Below are 20,031 nucleotides of genomic sequence, written 5' to 3'. Positions count from 1 at the left end.
TAGCCTAAGAATATGGGGAGGGGGAGGGAGAAGGGAGAGAGGAGTGGGTGGAGGGAGGGGGTTTGGAGGGATCACTTCTGAGGTTTATCTTATAGGGGTACAAGTGAATCTTTCTAAGAGTAGAATGTGAACGTTTTAAAATAATAACTGAGAAAATGAAAAATAAATAAATAAATAAATAAATGTAGCTGTGTTAAGATACAATTTTCTTTGTAAAAGCAGACACATCAGTGTCCTGACCCTTGTACTAGAGAATTAGCTTCATTAAACCAATTATTACTTCAGCAAAGAAAATGATGGTCAAAATTTTTATATGTTTAAATGTATTATCTAGGACTAAAATAAATATTTCAGTTAGGTGTAAGACTAATAGAGGATTGTTACATATATGTGATAAAGCAGAATTGATGCAAATATTAAAAATGAGAGAAATGGAAGAGAGAAACATGAAAATTTTAAAATCCCATTGTTGTATATGAGTTGCAAGGATTGAAACACAATAACAGAAGATATAAACATATCCCATCCAGTATAAGATCATTCACATGGAGAAAAGAATATAAAAAATTTAAGCAGCTTAATCAATGGAACAGATTTTTATGAATTTATACTGAAAACTACACCTTGAAAATAAAGAACATAAATTTGTCTCTAGTGCCCATAGCACATTCACAAGAAAATTTGCTATATTCAGTTACAAAGAAAACACCAATAACTTCCATATTTCAGAAATATTTTTAAAAACAAGAATCCTCTTTGGTCCCAAGGTAATTGAACTAGAAATCACTAACAAAAACAAAAGACAGAAAGGCCCTTTTATATGGAAAGTTTAAAACTTTCTGTTAAGATAACTCTTGGGGAGATATAAAAACAGAAATTACAATGTTTAAAAATAATAATAATGAAAACATTACCAAAATATAAGGGATGTATTTAAAGCAATGATCAGAGGAAAACCATTGTACTAAACACATGTTTCAATAAAATATTTTAAATGTATTAAATTATAAATTTGGAAAACTAGAAAAAGAACAAAATAAACCAAAATAAAGAATAGAAATAATAAAATTAAAGAAGAAATCAATAACATAGAAAATAGAAAAATAGTAGATAAATAAACCTAATCCTGGTGGGGTTTCTGGGAGAAAGTTAACAAAATAGGCAAACCAAAATCTAACTTGATCAAGGCGGGGGGGAAAGGAGGGAAAAAGCACAAATATTAAACATAAAAAAGTAGAAGAAAGAAGTAACTATTAAAACAGAAGAAATTTTTTAAAAAATATAAATGATCCTAATTTAGATACCTCTGTGAAAATAAATTTTAAAACTTAGGTGGCTCACACCTGTAATCCTAGCACTCTGGGAGGCCAAGGTGGGAAGACTGCTTGAGCTCAGGAATTAGAGACCAACCTGAGCAAGAGTGAGATCCTGCCTCTACTAAAAATAGAAAAACTACCTGTACATGGTGGTGGGCACCTGTAGTGTCAGCTACTCAGGAGGCTGAGGCAAGAGGATCACTTAAGCCCAGGAGTTTGAGGTTGCTCTGAGCTATGATAATGCCACTGCCCTCTACCCACGGTGACAAAGTAAGACTGCGTTTCAAAAAAACACAAACAAAAACTTAGATGAAATGGATAGTTGCCTCAAGAGAGACTGCTATAACCTGGAAGAAAGAGGGGGCAAAATTCTGCCATGAGAAATCTGTTATTGTATTTATTGTGTACATCAGGTAATATTAAGGCATCTCTTGCCTAACAATCTCATTGTAGATTTTCTTTATTTAAAAGCAAACATTTTCATGTGGAGCTTAAATACTCCTACATCCTAGATCTATGCAGGCAGTTCTAAACATGGATTTAAAGTCCAACTAACATTTTGAATCCCTATAAAACAGGATAAGTAAGATGACATTCCTTAATAGAGACTATGTCATCAGCTAACTTTAAAGGCAGCTAAATCTCAGAAAACATGTTACATTTCCTGTTGGGACAATGGGGACTGAAGACCTCATTCTTGGCAAGGGAAAGCACCCCTAGAAAAAGAGGAAAATTAAAAAGTAGGCTGAGTGAATCAGAACAAAGAAAAGTCAGCTAGTTTACATTTAAGCTAGCTGTTAAAAGTTTTCTGCCTTTTCTGAAATTCTAGCCTGTTGGGGATACAGCTTACAAACACCCCTTCAGGGTCTGTGAGCACTCTGAGGAAAAATGGCCATAGAAGAGGCTATGGCAACGACATAGAAAGATACATTAACTGGGTCATTTCCTGCCTAGTAAACAAGCAAAGCAGATACCCATTCTGGAGATCTGAATTTGCCTGGGGCAGAGATCAAGGGAGTAACTCAAGCCCTGAGATATGGGCAGAAGAGCTTATATCCCTTATGCTGAGGAAAATCCTCTGACAGTGATGGGAGGAAAATTCCTCCCTCCCACTGATTCCTCAGAGATTAATGCTACTGGCATTTTACTCCACAGGGAACTAGCAGAGTTTAAAACCTTCCTAGAAATCTGTATGTATGATCTCAAGTGAGAGGCTCTCCCATTACAAGGCTCAGATTTCAGATTTCTCAAGGCTACTCAAACCCTTAAATAATAACAATAGGTGATTCAGTGCCCATAGCACAGTGGTTACACCACCAGCCACATACACGGACGCTGGCAGGTTCAAACCCAGCCTGGGCCAGCTAAAACAACAGTGACAAATGCAACAAAACATAGCTGAGTGTTGTGGCAGGTGCCTGTAGTCTCAGCTACTTAGGAGGCTGAGGCAAGAGAATTGCTTAAACCCAAGAGTTTGAGGTTGCTGTGAGCTGTGACACCCTAGCACTCTACTGAGGCCAACAAAGTGAGACTCTGTCTCAAATAATAATAACAATAGAAGCCGATATGCTCACTCACAGAAACTGATGGCATCTTTGTTCCCTTCCTCATCTTACCCTCCAGGCAAACAGACTTCAATAAAACCGGAGTACAGCAAACACTCTGGGCCATTGCCAGAATCCCACAAATGGGCAATGGACCCCTGAGTTCCCACCTTTAATTCTATTCTGTGTTTCATGTCTCTTTCTTTGCTGTTGTTTCTAATTCTATATTTCTTCAGTCAGTTGCTGCCAGTTCCACAGGTCTTAGAGGACCCTGCCCCCAGGGCGGGACACTGACAATTTCCAAAATGTAGAAGAACTTAAAATTAATCTTCATTCCAGGGGACAGATGTTTATAGATTTCCTTATACCATCTCCTCTATGATTTGACCAAACTTTCACCATGAAACACAAGAGATTAAATAAGAAATGTATGCTAGAGAACTCAAGTCTGAAATGGCAGGAAAAGTGTTAGGATTCCTTCAAAATCTGAAGGAAGTCAAAGGTAGGTATCAGATAGTAGATATGAGACCCAGAACTCAGGGCCAGGTATCAAGATGAAGGCATGCCCTCTGCAGGGTGTGGCTGCTAAAGGAGGGGAGCTGGGGTAGGAGACTCATGTGATCAGAGGGCATGCCTAGGACCTCTGTATACAAATACACCACACACTTCTGGGCTGACCAGTGAATAGGCTGAACATAAATAAGTTGAGCAAAGCTTTTAATTTAAATAAGATAATCTCTCTAAATGTAAAATATAAATGTCTTAACACAATAACTAAGAAAAAGACATGAAGGCTATGTTAACCAGTTGGATGAAAGTATTTCAAATTGCATATAGAAACAGTACACTGTATCCCATGATAGTATTAATGTACCCTGCTATGATTTAATAAAAATAAATAAATAAGATAAGATAAAGTGGTTTTATGAGTGCCAACTTTGAGTTCAACATGGGGCTCAGTACTTAAGATATATGATCTTATTAGTCTTTCACAAGCAATATTGCAAGATTAGTATTAATAAACCTATTTTGAAGGTAAGAAAATTGAAGCTTAGGGGGAATGAGTAACTTGCCTAAAATTTCATAACCAGAAAGTAGCAAAGCTAAGTAAGATCTGACCATGGATCTTCTCTCTGATGCTAAAGTCTGTGCTCTTGAGCATTATGCTAAACATAACCTGTTAACCTGAACTGACAAAGTTATTTCTGGACCCGGATATTAATGCAGAGCATTAATCCTGAGCATACCCCCTGGGGTGATTCTCATGGTTCTGTGGCATTCACAGTATGGGAGAAAGCTGCCGACCCATCCATCTCCCCTCTGCCAGAGGCTGGGTCTGGTTGTAATGAGATCTAGTTGAGGTTGATGACACTGTTCAAATTGCAGGAAAAGGAGAAGCAAGATGAGGACCTATTACATAAAAGTTAGTGGGAGCACAATGAACAGGGGTGTTTGGGGATGAAATAACAGAGTTGGTGGCCTTTAGGCCCTAAAATGGATCCTAACAGTGTTTCCCCCTATTTCAGAGTATCTCCCTCAGTCAATCATCCCCCCTGGGTTGAGGTCCTGCCAGAACAAGTGTTAGGCTGCCCCTCAACACTGTGCTGGGAAAGGCAGGCATCTGAACTGGATTTCTGAAAGTTACACTTCACGAAGATTCTGCTGACCCTCAACTTCCCACACTTCACATTGCTCAAGCATTGAACTTATGGGAAAACTACAATCCATATAATGTTACAGCAAGCTTTGGAATTCAATAATCATAACCTCTCTGCCCTACTGATTCTCTAGAATAATGATATCGTACCAAGAAATTGTAAATAACTGTGATACATATTCTGCTGAGTATTCAAATCAAAGCATGGAGATCGGAAACTAAGACAAAACTGCATCTCTTAGCTGTAGTCAGAAATTCTTCCTATTGTTTTTGGTGCCAAAATTTCCTGTTTTGATTACTATACTATACTATACTGTATCTACTTCAAAATGTTCTTTAATTACAGAAAACAGCAGCTTTGCAGAGCTAGTTTTACTGACATTAATTTCAGGCACAAAGGAAATCTTTTTTTTCTGGGTGAAAACACATTATGTCCCTATACTTGCCAGAAAGTTCTAAAAAATCAATATAACCAAGTTCTACAAAATTATATTTTGACTTATTAAGATGAATATAATCAATGCTACAGGCATCTTGCACTATTGGTTATGGAGGTTAAAACAATCAACTAGGTAAAATATCCCAGTTTAGTGCTCAAATGCAGAGATGGCCTGATTTTTGTCACTAGGATACTGCAGTATAAGGAATATAATGAGGAGGAACTGAGATCTATGGCCTTTCCCATTGTCAAGGTAACTACATCAATATGCTCAGTTTCACTCCCCAGTTGCCTTGGTTAGTACAGATAAAAGAGGAAAACCTTAAGGGACAATTAGAGAGAATGAAGTGAGTTATAAAGAAGATACACACAGAAAATAAAGAATTAAGAAGTCAAAAATGATCTATAAATAAGTTAGATATCCAAGAAGATAAATATCATACAGCCCTTCTCAAAGAATTATTATTACTCTCATACCCACAATACCCCGAGTTATATAAGGAAGTGCCAGGCAGTGGTAGTTAAAAAGTACAAACACGGTCCCAATAGATCCCACCTGTTCCTGGAATATATGTTGAGGACGTTGCCAGAGGACATTACCAGCTAGGGAGCGCTCTGGGTGTTTCACTATATTATCACTCTGAACATACTCCTTCATATTTTCCCAAAGAACATGAAAACTTATGTCTGTACAAAAACTTACACAAAGATGTTTATAGCAGCTTTATAACTGCCAAAACATGGAATAACCAAGATGTTCTTCAGTAGGTAAGTGGATAAATAAATGGAGGACACCCAGACAACAGAATGTTATTCAGTTTTAAAAAGAAATGAGCTATCAAGCTATGAAAACACAAGAAGGAGGGTAGTGCCTGTGGCTCAAAGGAGTAGGGCACCAGCCCCATATGCCAGAGGTAGTGGGTTCAAACTTGGCCCCAGCCAAAAAAAAAAAAAAATACAAGAAGGAAAATTAAATGTGTATTGTTAAGTGAAAGAAATCTATCTTAAAAGACCATATGCTATATGATTCCAACTATAGGACATTCTGGAAAATCCAAAACTCCGTAAAGTGCAAAAATTACAGAAGTTTTCAGGGGTTGAGTGAAGGGAAGGACAAATAGGCAGAACACAGAAGACTTCTACGTTAGTGAAACTACTCGTTGTGTTACTATAACAGTGAACCCATGTCATTATGCATGTATATTTGTCTAAATCCATAAAATTTGCAACACTGAAAGTGAACACTAACGTCAACTATGAGCTCTTGGGTGCTAATGATGTATCAGCAACTGTAATAAATATACTATTGTGGTGGAGGATTTTGATAATAAGTGAGGCTGTGTACATACAGAAAATCTCTCTACACTCTTCTCAATTTTGCTATGAATGAAAACTGCTCTTAAAAAATTAAGACATCTTCTATGGTGTAAGCTCCTGTCTGGTAAATAAAGCCCTTCCTCTTATAAAAAAAAATTAAGACAAAAAATAGAGTAGTCAGCTGGAAATTATTGAAGCCTAAAAGCTGTGTGTCATATAAATAGAGACAGACACCTTAATAGAAAGATCAGAGAAAGAGACGGTCATAAATAAAAAATGAATAGGAAAATGTCAATCTTCTCAGTATTTACATTAAATATAAATGGAATAAACATAACAATTAAAAGACAGATATAAGCTGAATGGATTTTTTTAATGCAATACGACTGTATGCAGTCTACAGGAGATTCAAGGACACAAATAAGTTGAAAGTAAGAGAATGGAAAAAGATGTACCATATAAACAGTAAGCCCCCCTACCCTACCAAAAAGAGCTAAAGTGACTATGCTAATATCAGACAAAATTGACTTTAAGACAAAAATTGTTTCAAGAGTCAAAGAAAGATATTTCATGATAATTTCATATAAATAACATCAAAAACTTTCCAGAGAAATGAATCAGCACCTAGACTTGCTAAAATATATTACTTAAAATTTCCAGTTTTGACCAAAAATTACAAGATATGCCAAAAATAAAAAATAAAGGAAAATGTGACCCATACTTTGGGGAAAAAGCAGTTAGCAGAAATTAACTGTGAGGGAGGGCTTAGGTGATGAACTTAAGGAAAGACTTCAAAGCAAAATTTTAAATACAGTCAGAAAACTAAAAGAAAACATGCTTAAAGAATTCGAAAATGGTGACAGAAGTGCAGTAAGACTATCACAAAAGCTAAAAACTGTTTTTAAGACAACAGAATGGAAATTCTGGAATTGAAAATATGAGTAAAATAAAAAACTATTAGAGGAACACAACAGAATATTTACAATGACATAAAGAATTCACTGAAAATAGGTAAATGAAACTAGATAAAAATCATCAACTCTGAAGAACACAGAAGAAAAAAGAATGAAGATTAATGAATCAAATATAAGGTATCAAAATCTGTAGGACACAATGATGCAAACAAACATGCTGTAATGAGAGTCTCATAAAAAGAGAATAATATAAAAAATAAGAGGAAAAAATAATATGTACAAAGAGATAACCAAAAACTACCCAAATTTGATTTAAAAATTAATCTAAAGATATGAAAAGCTACCCTTTTTTATGATAAACACAAAAAGATCCACATCTAGATGCATTACATTAAAACAATTGAAGAACAAAGTAAATTCTCAAAAACAGCAACAGAAAAATCACTCAGTATGCAAAAGGAAAAACAACATAATTAACAGCTGACTTCTCATAAAAGACAAAGGAGACCCAAAGGCAGTAGAACGGTAGATTTGGACTGCTGAAAGAAAAGGCCTACCAAGAATTCTACATGGGTCAAGCAAAACTATACTCTGAAAATGAAGACAAAATAAAGGCATTCACACATAAACAAAGACAGAATTTGTTGCTATCAGACCTTCTTCAGAAAGTAGACTAAAGGAAATTCTTCAGGCTAACACCATATGGCAACTTAACTCTATAAAATGAAAGAACTGGTAAAAATTGTGTGTGTGTGTGTGTGTGTATACACAACTGATCCTTGAGCAACACAGGGGTTAGTGGTACCAAACCCCATGGTCAAAAATCTATGTATAACTTTTGATTCCCCAAATACTTAACAAATAATAGCTTACTACTGACCAGAAGTTTTACCAATAATATAGTCAATTAACATGTTGCAGGTTTTATGTATTATATACTGTGTGCTTACAATAAAGTAAGCTAGGAAATAAAATGTTATCAAGAATCGTAACAAAGTACAGTACTATACTATATTTATCAATTCCATCAGTTGATGTTGCCTGTTTACAAGATGAATCAACGGGGAACAGCTATAGCTGCAGGCCTCAATCTATGGTACACATCAAGCATTTCTAGTTTTTCTCATAATGTCATGACTTTTCTCTATTTCTTGAGATCATGTCCAGCATCACTAGGTATACTTCCCCTGAGTCCCATGGTTTTATTCAAGGTGTATGGTGTTGCACTGAAAAATATGCAAGAACCAATAGTGATCACTTTTTACTGCAATAAGCAATTTACTAAGGAGATGAACTGCTCACAAGATGATTAGGCTCATAGAGCATTTTAAGTAGATACTCTCACTCTTGAATGCATTGCAATACCAACAGGTAACCACAAAATTATTATAGTAGCACAGTTTTACTACAGTTAATTTTATACAGTTCTGATAGCATCTTTACATGCTTTTATATTTCTATTGACTATGAGTGGTACCATGTATGATCTCTAAATTTAGTCCCAATTCTCTCTAAGTTACTGCTTGGCCTTTGTTCTTCTCTGCCTCTTTAAATGATTGAATTAGCTTAAGAGCTTTGCTTTCAAGCTCTGAGATTCTTTCTTTGCCTTGCATTAATCTGTTTCTGAAACTTACTACTGTGTTTTGAAATTCCATAAATCACTCTTTCATTTCTTTAAGTTCCATAATATCTTTACTAATTTTGTCTAGTTCTTTAGTGACTTTTTAATTAATTTCCTAAAATATTTTGGGGGCTTCATTTTGCTGGTTTTCAACTCTTGCTTCAATTTCATTCATCTTATTTGCCATTCATATTGTGAATGTCATTTCTGTCATTTCCACAACTTCCTTATACTTGAGTTCTCTGTTCTAGCCCCATTGTGATCCCTTAGGAGTGTTGATCAGTTCTGATTCTTCACATTGTCAGGGTTCTTTTGTTGGTTTCTTCTCATCTGTGATTTCTTTTCTCAGCTCAGAATAGGTTTGGAGGGTTCCAGTTCACTCTCTTGCTGGAAACTCTCCTGCTTGGTTTGAGTAAGGGGAGGTAACTAGATGGCACTCCAGTAACAGCAGTAGCAGCAGCAGCTGGATGTGTATTTCCTGGGTTACCATGGCTGTGCCCCTTTGCTCTAACCAAGGTCTCAGTGATCTGGGGCTTTGAGACTAAGGGTCCCAAATGGGTCATTGGACTATGGAGCAAATAAAGTGGTTCTTTATTTGCAGAGGTACAGGCTCTGGGGTGGGTTCTTGGGGTCCAGATGTAGCACTAGAAACTTGGGGATGGTGTCCTGAGCCTGGTGGGGATTCCAGAGACACAGAGGCAGAGTGTTGGCAAAAGAGCCTCAGTATCAGGATGGGGGAGAAGGCTGAAGCAGAGTCAATAATTTTTTAAATAGATATATTTCTAGGCTTCATTATTCATCTGCAAGCTTTTTCAAATTGTCACAAATTTTTAAAAAAATTTTCCAATACATTTATTGAAAAAAAATCCATGTATAAGTGAACCCATGTAGTTCAAACCTGTGTTGTTCAAAGGTCAACTGTACATCTTTTTTAAATATCATTTTCCTTTTGACTGATTTAAGATCATTATAAAAATAATAATGATGATAAAACTACACATAAAAAGCACACAGGAGGAAAGACAAGTGGATCTAGATTCTTATATTTTCCTGGAAGTAAATTAGTAATCCAGCACAGATTGTAATAAATTAAAATGTATATCTTAACCCTTAGAGCAATCAATAAGATAATTCAAAAATATGGTTCAAAAAAGAAACAAAAGAGAATTAAAATATGTAATACAATTTTTTCAACACAAAAGAAAGCAGTCAAAGAGAAAGAGAGGAATACTAAAAGATGTGAGACAGTGAAAACAAATAGCAAAATTAGAGACAGGAACCTAATCATAGAAATAACAATTAAATTTGAATGAGTTAAACATTGCAATCAAAAGGTAGAAAATTTCAGGCTGAGTTTTTTTAAATGACAGCCCATGAAAACAGTAAATAAATGTGGGCAGATTGTCTACATCAATACCAGGCAAAAAAGACCCTAACACAAAAATATTACCAGAAAAAAATAGGGACATTTAATAATGATAAAAGTTGTATTCATTTCAATGATATAACAATTATAAATGTATACAAACTTAACAACAGATCCCAAAGAACATGAAGCAAAACTGACACACTTGAAAGGAAAAATACACAATTCAACAATAATAGTTGAGGACACCAATACCCTACTCTCAATAATTGACAGAACAGCCACATAGAATATCAGTAGCAATGTATAGAAGATTTAAACAAAACTATTAACAAGCATGGCATATCTGACATCTAAGAACACTCCACAACAGCAGAATATACCTACTCTTTAAGAACAAGTGGACTATTCTCCAGGACAGACCAAATATTGGACTACAAAACAGGTCTCAATAAAACTCTGAAATTGAAATCTGCAAAGTATGTCCTTTGACAGGTAAATTAAATTAAAAATCAAAAACAGAAAGAAATGTGGGCAATCTCCAAATACATATTTGGAACTTTGAAAATACCCTTCTAATAACCCATCAGTCAAAAAGAAATTACATGGAAAATTAGAAATACTTTTAACTTGATGAAAATGAAAGCACAATATATGTTAAAGTTAAGAAGTGTGAAAGACATTAGGGAGATCATTTGAGGAGTGGCATTTTACTATTAGTAAACTTTTGCATTTGAAGAAGATACAAGGTAATAAATGAAGCCTCCAGATTTGAAAGTACTGTGAATAATTTGGTAACAACAACTGTAACTGAAACAATACATATTATTCCTCTTTTCTAGGAGGTAGTCTCTTCCATGATAAAGTTTATGTACATGCAAAGAATTGCATATGAATAATATAGTATCTGGAAATACTCAACATATATTACACAAAATAAACAGATCATTAAAGCAACATACATTACCCTATGAACTTGCTATCACAAGTCATTTTGCTCCAAATCCAACTTAGAGCAAATTCTGCTTGCAAATGAAACTACAAGAAGCTTACAAGCCACAAAGATAACTCAAGATTTAAAAAAACAGCAACCAAACAAACAATTTTATGGAAATATTAAGATGGCTGAGGTCAAAAGTTAGTTAACTTGAAATAATTCAATCACCATCACCATCATTTTCCCCTTAGGAAAGACTTACACACTCAGGCTTTCTTCATTCACCAAATAAAACATGAACTATAAATATCAGGTAAAGGATCATATTGCAAAAGTTCTAAAGTCTTACCTCCATCAGAACAAAGAGTGCTGCAAAGAACAGAAGAGTTGCCCATTCCACTCTGTGTAGAATTATCTCAAAATCATGAATATCAGCTAATATTAGCAACCAGATGGCACCCAGAATAGCAATCCATCCTGAAAAAATAAGTAAATGGACATAGAGATATAATTCAGTTGTTAACATATGAATTAAATTTTTATCTTCTGATTGCTTTTTGCATTTTTATCTTCTGATTGCTTTTTGCTTCCTGAGGATAATTGATACACTACAAACTGTGCATATTTAAAAAGTACAGTTTCCATTTAGGTTTATGTGTATTACTCATGAAACCAATACTACAATCAAGATAATAAACATACCCATCACCCTAAGACTTTATTCAGGCCCAAATTCTTGTACCTTTTTCTGGTTCCTCTTGTCACCCCACACACAACTCCCCATAAACCCTTCATCTCTTTTCTTTCACTATAGATTAGTTACATTGTCTATATTTCCTATAAGTGCAGATTTTCTATCAGTCATACATGGACAGATCATTTAGATGAAAAAATCAATATCCAGCATAATCAATTTAAGATCCTTTGATGTATATGTGCAGATCAATAGTTCATTCCTTTTTTACTGTTAAATACTATGCCATTATATGGATATGCTACAGGTACATACCATTTACCTATTAATGTACATTTGGATTGTTACCTGCTCTTTTTTTGGTTATGTCAAATGAACATGCCATGAACATTTATTCATATACAATACTTTGCATGTACATTAACTTGCAATTCCATTGGGTAAATTCCTACAAGTGGGATGGCTGGATCATATAAGGTAATATTATAGAATGTTATATGGAACATTTATGTTTTAAGAAACTGTAAAAATATTTTTCAAAATGGTTGTACCTGCAGTGTATGAAAATACTAGTTCTTCCACATCTCCATCAAGATTTAGTCAGATTTCTTTTATTTTAAACATTCCCATGGGTATAAACTGGTATCTTATTGTGGTTTCAAACTGCATTTCTCTAGTGACTAATGATAGTGAACATGTTTTCATGTACTTATTTGCTATCCCTTAATCTTCTTTCACAAAGTTTTGTTTAAATAGTTTCGTTACTATTTTTAAGTGGGTAAACAAAAACCAGAATAAGTAGAAGAAATAATAAAGAATAGAGCAGGAATCCATGAAATAGGAAATGAAAAAATATTAGAAAAGAGCAATGATACCCAAACCTGCTTATTTGAGAAGATTGGGTAAGATTAATAAAATTTTAGGACAAAATATAAGACAAAATTGTCAAAAATAAGAAAAGATCAGTGACCTGATTATAGACTTTATAGATATAAAAATTGTAGTAGTTTTCTGCAGCTGCCTAGCCCACACTCAAGCCCTAGCCCCTGCTATATCCCATCCCTAAGCCCTAGCCCTAAGCCCTAGCCCAGATTTTAGCTCTAGCCTCCCCCTTTTGTAGCCTGCCCCTAATTACTAGCCCTAATCTACAACCTCGCCCTTGCCCTAGCTGTAGCCCATCCTGTATCCCTAGACCTAACCCCTATCCCACATCCTAGCCCAGTCCCTGGCCCTAGTCCACACCCTAGACACAGCTATAGCCCATTCCTAATCCTTAGCCATAGCCATAGCCCAGATCTTAGCTGTAGCCTCAGCTGAAGTCCCTCCCTAATCCCTAAGGCCTTGCTCTAATCCACATTTTAGCCCTTGCCCCAGATGTAGCCCATCCATAATCCCTAGACCTAATCCCTAGCCCATTCTATGGCCCTAGCCCATCCCTAATCCCTAGCCCCAGCTACAGCATATCCCTAATCTCTAGCCTTAATACCTAGCAATAGCCCTGCCCACACCCAAGCCCTAGTCCCAGCTGCAGCCCATCTATAATCCCTACCTCTAATCACTAGCCTTAGTCCTAGCCCACACCCAGCCTTAGCCCTAGCTGTAGTCTATCCCTAATCCATAGCCCTAATCCCTAGATACCAGTGCAAAAACAGACATAAATTTATGGATCACAACAGAGAACCCAGCAACGAAACCATCCTCATATTTACACTTGATTTTTACAAAGTAGATAAAGATACACACTGGGGAAAATAATCCCAAATCAATAAATGGTTCTTGGAAAACTGGATAGCCACATGTAACAGACTAAAATAGGATCCACACCTCTCACCACTCACAAAAATTAATTCATGATGGATAAAGCACTTAGACCTAAGGCATAAAACTATAAGAATTCTAGAAGAAAGTTTTAGAAAAACTCTTATAGATATGAGCCTGAGGCAAAGAATTTATGAAGACAACCCCAAAAGCAGTCATAGCAACAACAAAAATAAACAAATGAGACCTTTTTAAAAATATTTCTGCACAGCCAACAACACAATCAAGAGAGTAAATAGACAAACAATAGAATGGGAGAAAGCATTTACATGCTAGACATCTGATAAAGGGCTGCTAATAAAGAACTCAAGCACATAAGCAAGAAAAAAATCAAATAATCCCATTAAAAAGTGGGCAAAAGACATCAACAGGAACTTCTCAAATGAATACAATCCAATGGCCAACAAACAGTGAAAATGCTCAATATCTCTAATCATCAGGGAAATCCAAATCGAAACCACAGTGAGGGATCATCTAACTCCAGTGAGAATGGCCCTTATCAAAAAGCCTCAAAACAGGCTCAGCGCCTGTGGCTCAAGCGGCTAAGGCGCCAGCCACATACACCTAAGGTGGCGGGTTCAAATCCCCAGCCCGGGCCGCCAAACAACAACAATGGCCGCAACCAAAAAATGGCCGGGCATTGTGGTGGGCACCTGTAGTCCTAGCTACTTGGGAGGCTAAGGCAGGAGACTCGCTTGAGGCCAGGAGTTGGAGGTTGCTGTGAGCATGATGCCATGGCACTCTACCCAGGGGGATAGCTTGAGGCTCCATCTCAAAAAAAAAAAAAAAAAGCCCCAAAACAACAAATGCTGGTGTGGATGCCAATAGAAAGGAACACTTGTATACAATTGGTGGACTGCAAACTCTTACAATCACCATGGAATACATATTGATACCTCAGAGAACTAAAAGTAGACCTACCACTTGATGTAGCAATCCCAGTATAGGCATTTACCCAAAAGTTAGAAATTTTATCAAAAAGATACTTGCACTTGTAGGTTTATCGCAGCATTAATTCACAACTGCAATGTAGGAAAAAAACAAGTTTCCATCAGTACATTAGTGGATTAATAAAATGTGATATATATATATATATATATATATATAACGAACTACTCAATCATAAAAAGAAATGGTGACCTAGTATCTTTTGTAACAATCTGGATAGGACTGGATACTATTCTCTTAAGTGAAGTATCACAAGAATGGAAAAACAAACACCACAGGTACTTAGTACTAAATTAAAACTAGTCAGTTAACACTTAGGTGCACATATGGAAGTAAAACTCAATGGGAAATCAAGTAGACGAGAGGGGGAAGAGGGGTTCATTAATTCACACCTAACTGGTATGATACACACTGTACACATTCTGGGTGAATGGCACACATAACTTTGACTTAAAATGCACAAAAGCAAATTATGTAACCAAAACATGCGTACCCTATAAAATTCTAAAACTTTTTAAAAATTGAATAAAAGTTTTCAAAGGTTGAATCAAGAATAAATAACTCAGGCCAGGCATGGTGGCCTGTGCCTGTCATCCCAGGACTCTAAGAGGCTAAGGTGGGTGTATTTCTTGACCTCAGAAGCTGGAGATCAGCCTAAGCAAGAGAGAGACACCATCTCTACTAAAAATAGAAAAAAATATATATATATACATATATATAGCTAAGAATTGTGGCAGGTGCCTATAGTCCCAGCTACTCAGGAGGCTGAGGCAAGAGAATCACCCCCAAATTTGAGGCTGCTATGAGCTATGATGCCATGGCACTCAACCCTAGGGTGACTCAGTGAGACTCTGTCTCAAAAAAAATTAATTAATTAATAACTCCTACAATTCAAAAAGCAAAAGAAACAAATAATACAATGCTTTAAATGGGCAAAAGACCCACATAGACATTTTTGCAAAGCTCATATACATATGGTCAAAAGCATATATAAAGTGATGCTTAATATCTCTAATAATGAGAGAAATGCAAATCAAAACCACACTAAGATATCACCTCATACCTATTAGAATGGCTGCTACTATCAAAATTTAAAAAAAAAAAACACAAAAAAATAAACACAAAAAAAAAACAGCACCATGGCAGGCATGTGCACTAAGCCTTGTGCATTGTTTCTGGGATGTAAAACAGCGCAACTACTATGGAAAACAGTATAGTGGTTCTTCCAAAAATCAAAAACAGAACTACTGTATGAACCAGAACTCCCATTACTGCATATATATTCAAAAGAATTGAAAGTAGCTTTTAAAGTAATATTTGCACACTCACGTTCAAAGCAATACTATCTACAATAACAAGATGTGGAAGAAACACAAGTGTCCACTGACAGATAAATGGATAAAGAAAGTGTGGCATATATTTCCAATGGTGTATTATTCAGACTTAAACAGGAAGAAAATGCTACAACATAGATAAACCTTGAGAACATTATGCTATGGGAAATAACCCAGTTGCAAAAAGACAAATATTGAATGATTTCACTTATATGGGGTAACTAAAGTAGTCAAATTCACAGAAACAGAGTAAAATGTTAGTTACTACGGGCTGGAGAAAGGGGAAAAGTGAAGTTGTTTAATGGGTAAAAAGTTTCATATACACAACATGAAAAACTTCTAGAAATCTGTTTCACAACAATTAGGAAATACTTAACACTAACTGGTACAGTTAAAAAATGTTACAATGACCCAAAAGGAAATCAAATAGAATTTGTGGAGCCAAAAAGAGCAATAACTTAAATTAAAAATTCACTAGAAGAGTTCAACAGCAGATTTGAGCATGCAGCACAAAGAATCTTCTCTACAAAGAAATCTGAAGAGAAGACAATATACAGTGTTAAGTCTCAGAGAAGAAATAAAAAGGGGGAAGGAAGGTGAACACAGCCTAAGGCACCCACCAAGCAGACCAACATACATATATTGGGTGTTGCAGGAGGAAAGAAGGGATGAAAAGAATGAAAAAATAATGGTTAAAAACTTTCCAAATAGGGCTAAGTGAGATGGCAGACCAGAAGGTTTGTCTGGCTAAGCTCTCCTGTATGACTGAGGAAAGAAAGAGAACCCAGTCATAGCTGGAGTGGGAAACTTACCTGGAGTCATAGCTTGGAGTGCACAGAGAGATGGTGGTGTACTGTGTGATCTGGAGCAGTGGAAATCTGACACACTAGGCAAGTGATTGGGAGCCAGCAGGAATGGCTGCCCCCACCCACTGAGATCTGGGGAAAGGAGGAAGCCTTTGGGAGTTTTCAGTTCTCGGGAGAAGCTGCACATTGAGCAGAAAGCTTGGCAGAGTGGATAGACTCAAACAGTATACAGCAGCCAGATTTGTACCAGTTGAAGTGGAATTGCCATCAGTTTGGTGGCATGTGGGGCAGCCATACTGGGAAGATCCCAGCTGCCAGGGGCCATCATTATGGGAAGGTCATGGGAAGATAGTGAGCACAGGCCTCTTACCAGAAGCCTAAGACATGGCCATTTTTGTTCTGCCTTCTGGGATTAGAACTCCAGTCTTGGGACAGGCTCAGGAACACTCCCATCCTTCAGGAATTGTTATCAAGTGGCACTGTGAAACCTGCCTCTGAAGGATTCTGAAGAACTTTATGACCCCAACACAGTGGGATCTGAATGCTGAAGAAACAATCAGGTGATCACCAAGGGCAACTAAGTTGGGAACCAGGACCATGCCTGGGAACTAGAGAGAGGTTGCAGGCTGTGTTCTCCATCCCCTAAATACCACAGCCACCTGGTGTCCCAGCAATATATTGCAACATATATATTCCTATTAAAGTTGGTCCTTTCTTTGTTGCTAAGGTTACTGCTATTTTGGGCTATTAGAGCTTTAGAGCTTTTTGTGGTATTTTGATGTTTTTTATTTTTACTAATTTGTTTGGTTGGTACTATTCTTCAATTTTTACTTTCATCAAGAACAAGCGTTCCTGCATTTTTTGGTGATGGTATTTTAGCTTCATTTATTCTCTCTCTATTTCACTCCTCTCCGTTTTCTCTTTTGATAGAGACTCTTCTACTTTTCTCAACCTTCCCACATAAATTGCTCGTGCAACAGCCAAGATATCCCTCCCCTCTTTGTGGGGTGGGGGGGGTGTCTTTCTTCTTTCTTTACTTTTTTCTCCTCTCTCTCTCCTTTATTTGATACAATTATATTTTTAATTTCTTTTCCTTATTTTTATATTATTATTATTTCACATTCAATGGCAAGGTGCCTCCTTGAGCTACTGGAACCTTTTCCCTAGGAGTTAATGGCATAATAGGCATTTAAAAATAAAAGTTTACTACTACTGTAAAAAAGAAGATAGTTTTTGGTCTATTATTTTATCTATGGAATAACAGAAAAATATATACAGTAGAACCTCTGTAAGTTGATCACCCAGAGACTGTAACAAACTAGCCACATACAGAGGTGGTCAACATGAGGATCGAGGCTACTGTGCTAATTTGTACATGTGGTGCATATCTGTCCATGAAGATTAGGTCAGTGTAGGGAAGGGTCAGTGTAGGGAGTGGGAAACCATGAAGTTCTACTATATTATATGTACATGAATATAATTCAGCCATAAAACGAAATGAAGCACTAAATACATGCTGCAACATGGATGAAGCCTGAAAACATTACACTAAGTGAAAGAAACCAGACATAAAAGACCTGGCAGTCCATAGAAACAGAAAGTAGGGTTGCTGGTATCTGGGGACTGGGGGTCAGGCAGGAAGGAGAGGGTGGCAAGTGAACAAACACTAACAGGTATGGGGTTATCTGGGGCACGATGAAAATTTCCTGGGAGGGGATACTGGCAATAGTTGCACAACTTTGTGGATGTATTAAAATATATTGAATTATAAAATTTCTCAAGCTGCATTTTGTACCGTGTGAATTCTATATCTCCATTCTTTTTAAAGCTGAGCCATTCCCTGTCTCTCATGATTTCATTTCTTTAGTATTATGGTGAATGTGGTAAATTTACCCACAATGAAAATAATGAGGAAAACAGTTAATTATTCTCAGTTAAAAATCTAAGATCCATTTACATTACATTTATTATCATTCCATTCCAAAATAATCATGTGTGTATTTATTCACATTCATCAAGAGGAACACTTGGTAAAATCCCAGACTTTATTTCCAGCACTTAATCTGCACAATATATCTATGTAGCAAAACTTCACTTGTACCCCCTAAATCTATAAAAATAAAAAGTAATAAAAATTAAAATAAAGTAAAAATAAGATAAATATTTGACAAAAACTAGAGTGGTATCATCCAGGAATTTAAACATTTTTGTTATCAGGTTAACACAAAATGTGTGTAAAAACTGCCTTCTACACTTTATATACAGGGTGTCCATAAAGTTTGTGTGTAATTTTAAAGTGCACACTATTTTAAATTCCACATGAATTTTATGGCCACCCTGTATATATCAGGGTTATCTTTCATGCATTTTCAGTTAGAGCTCCTCATTTCTTTTGTAGATTTCATTAGGCCTTTCGTCTGTACTTTGATTATGTAAATTATCACATTTGGCTTTATAATTTGGCACCGTTGGCTTATCTTTGTATCAGACTATGAGAGCTCTTAAGATCTTGGTGTCATAATTAACTGTGTCCTCCTTGCTGCACATAATGTGACTCCCTGAGAGAATAAATATAGATCCATTTCCCCCACTCAAAAAAAGACCCAGGAAAAAGCAGGGCCTGGGTTTTCACGTTCATCATTCTGTCCCTATCCCCAAAGCACCATCTGCATTTGTCATATAAATGCATGACTAAGTGAATGGATGGACAAATTAATCATTTAATTGAAATGAATCACTTGCTGGAAACGAGTGACTAGAAAATATATTGGGAAGTTTGAGGAATGTCTGTCCAGCTCATAATGACCCCCATCCTCTTAGAAGTATACCCTCAGCCACCCCTGCCACATTTTACCCTATGTCCCTGCCCTCCTCATCATACTTTTCTGTGTTAGGAAGGGAAGGTAATCAACCTGGGCCAATCACTCTTCAAAGGGAGCAAGGGATTCAAAATAGCCTTTTCTCTGTATGTGGCTGAAGCTGATATCTTATAACTGGGAAACAAATGGAGCAATGGCTATTCTGCTGTGAACAGAAAAAAGATGAGGTGATCTGGTCTGTCGTGGAGAATCACGAGTTGAGAGAAGAGCACTGTGGGTACCTGGGCAGGGGGTGCCCTGTGTCTGGACACCTGTGCTGCCTGACTTCCTCAGGGGCCTCCCCTAAAGGCCCCATTGTTTCTTGGAGTTTGTGCTTCACCTGTTATCATTCTAATAATCTTCTATTTTGCGTAAGATTGCTTTATTTGTAGCTAAAAATACTTTCACAAGGACAACAACAAACTTACTCAACAATACGGACAGTGAGGGATACAGAGGGCC

At 36.5% G+C, this 20,031-nt stretch overlaps 1 protein-coding gene across 1 annotated transcript in view; it reads right to left on the bottom strand.

The window, feature by feature from the left end:
* OCA2 (OCA2 melanosomal transmembrane protein) overlaps nucleotides 1-20,031 on the bottom strand; it is a 358,711-nt gene that overhangs the window by 182,864 nt on the left and 155,816 nt on the right. The window contains exon 18 of the mRNA XM_003800169.1: nucleotides 11,461-11,588. Within this exon, the coding sequence (XP_003800217.1) occupies nucleotides 11,461-11,588 (128 nt within the window). The remainder of the gene's footprint in view (nucleotides 1-11,460; nucleotides 11,589-20,031) is intronic.

Source organism: Otolemur garnettii, unplaced genomic scaffold (assembly GCF_000181295.1).
Source record: "Otolemur garnettii isolate 467f Iridium unplaced genomic scaffold, OtoGar3 scaffold00170, whole genome shotgun sequence".
Taxonomy (NCBI): domain Eukaryota; kingdom Metazoa; phylum Chordata; class Mammalia; order Primates; family Galagidae; genus Otolemur; species Otolemur garnettii.
Note: the sequence above shows the minus strand (reverse complement) of the source record. Positions and strands in the feature narration are given on the sequence as shown.